The 1,842-nt window shown below is 63.8% G+C and overlaps 1 protein-coding gene across 1 annotated transcript in view; it reads left to right on the top strand.

Moving 5' to 3' along the window:
- Nucleotides 1-335: 335 nt before the first annotated feature.
- The window catches only part of RTP5 (receptor transporter protein 5 (putative)), a 4,959-nt gene continuing 3,452 nt past the window's right edge, over nt 336-1,842 (top strand). Inside the window, exon 1 of the mRNA XM_004701898.2 lies at nt 336-574. Coding sequence (XP_004701955.1) covers nt 417-574 — 158 coding nt within the window. The 5' untranslated portion in view covers nt 336-416. The remainder of the gene's footprint in view (nt 575-1,842) is intronic.

A 1,842-nucleotide genomic window follows, 5' to 3' on the forward strand; every position in this document is an offset into this window, starting at 1 on the left:
AGCCTCAAGCGGGTGGGCTTTCTGTCAGCATGGCGCAGTCCAAGTGTGTGCTCAGTGAGCAGGGCAGGCAGGGGTCCCCGCTCTGTGGCACGATTTCCTGTGGGAAGGCATGCTCAGGCCCCAACCTACGTGGGGGCAGGAGGGCTGCACAGAAGTGCCTTTGATGTATGACTCCTGGTCCTGGCGTTTCTGAGGGGGACCACGCACTGCTTGCGTCATTGATAAGATTGGAAATGGTTAGAGGACAGACCTGGGCCTCGTTTCCTGGAGACAAACCTGGTTGCCATGGAGACGCGGCTGCGGCCCCAGCAGCCCATTGGCCAGCGCAGAGATGCTGGGCGCTTGCTCGTCACATGAGAGGTTTCCTGTAGCCCCCGACCCTCGCCGCCGCCAGACGCAGTGCGGAACTGGTCAGCATGGAGCAGGCTGGGGCCGCTGCGTGGGCCGCCACCTTCAGCCAGCTGATGGCCGAGTCCAAGCCCCAGGACACCTGGCTGCTGCTCCCCGAGGGCAGCCTGGTGGCTGGTCGCCTGGACAGCGGCTGTTCCCAGTACCGGCTGAAGGGGCTGGCGAGGTAAGCCGGTGGTGGTGGGGACCTGGGAGGTGGGTGGGCTCCTTTGGGGTCAGGGGAGGGCAGGGTCCTTCTTATCCACAGGCCTTATGGCGTCTGAGAGAGCCGCCGCCGTCGCCGCTGGCAGCAGGTGGGTGTGGCCGAGAGCAGGTAGGTGTGGCCGGATGACGCCCACCCCACCCTCCCACCCCCTACCCACCCTCGTGGGTCTCAGCTGGTGGGTGTGGGCTGGGGCGGTCTCCCCAAAGTGGGAATGTCTGGGGATCAGCCCCCGCTCAGGGCCCTGCCCAAGATGCCCACGCCTGGCTGAACGTGGGGCCAGGGGCTGGGTGTGGGAGGTGTCCTACCAATGACGTGGCCGTATCCATGGGGGAGGGCTTTGTTTACTCTGAGGGGCTCAGTTCTGCCTGGCCCTCCGCCTCCAGTGTCTCCATTTCGTCTCCATGGCAACACGGGAGGAGGGGTGCACACTCCAGGAGTGGAGGGGGCCGCGGGGTGGGGCAGGGGACGGGGGACCAGGCTCCTCTGAGGCTTCAGGGTCACTAATTGTGCACCAGGGCGCACTTCTCCATGGTCACAGCGGGGGTCTTGCTGGTGGGGGTGGGGGGTGGGGGCGTCTCTGAGCTGGAGGTCGGTGAGAGACCTGGGCTATCATTCTCCCGAGCGTGACAGACGCCACAGCCCCCACCGGAGCCTAAGCCCAGTGCAGTCCTGAATTCCAGGGCGAGATACTGACTAGAGCCCTTCATAGTCCTTATTAAAGTGTGTTTCCTTTTAATAGACCCCAGAACGCAGAACGCTGGAGCTGGCCCTGGGGTGGGGGTGGGGCGGGGGCGTAGGGGCGGCTCCAGGGTCAACTAGTCCAATCTGTTCAGACTGGGAAGTTGGGTCCCAGTCTCACGCTGTCCCCTGAGCTCTGTGGCTCACTACTGACCAATGTCGGGGGGAGGGGCGCGGGGGGAGCACACAGTAAAATCCCATGTATGCAAGGCCATTGCTACTGGCCCATGGAGGCCAGAGGGCACAGTCTGCCCAAACGCTGTCTTTGCTGCCAGGTACAGCCTGCGGAGAGGGTGGCCTCGCAGACACCTCTGTCCCACTCTGGTGGGGTTCATGTCGAATTCCTTCTTGGCTCACACACACACCTCTTGTTCAAGGCAAAGTCCCCTGTGTGCCCCCGTGAACCCACTGTCACATCTCACTGCCCCCCACACTGTCACACTCATCCCTCACTGCCCTCCTGCCCCCAGTGTCACCCCTCACTGCCCCCT

Source organism: Echinops telfairi, unplaced genomic scaffold (genome assembly GCF_000313985.2).
Source record: "Echinops telfairi isolate 266 unplaced genomic scaffold, ASM31398v2 ScPeMD7_3;HRSCAF=10, whole genome shotgun sequence".
In the NCBI taxonomy this organism is placed as follows: Eukaryota; Metazoa; Chordata; class Mammalia; order Afrosoricida; family Tenrecidae; genus Echinops; species Echinops telfairi.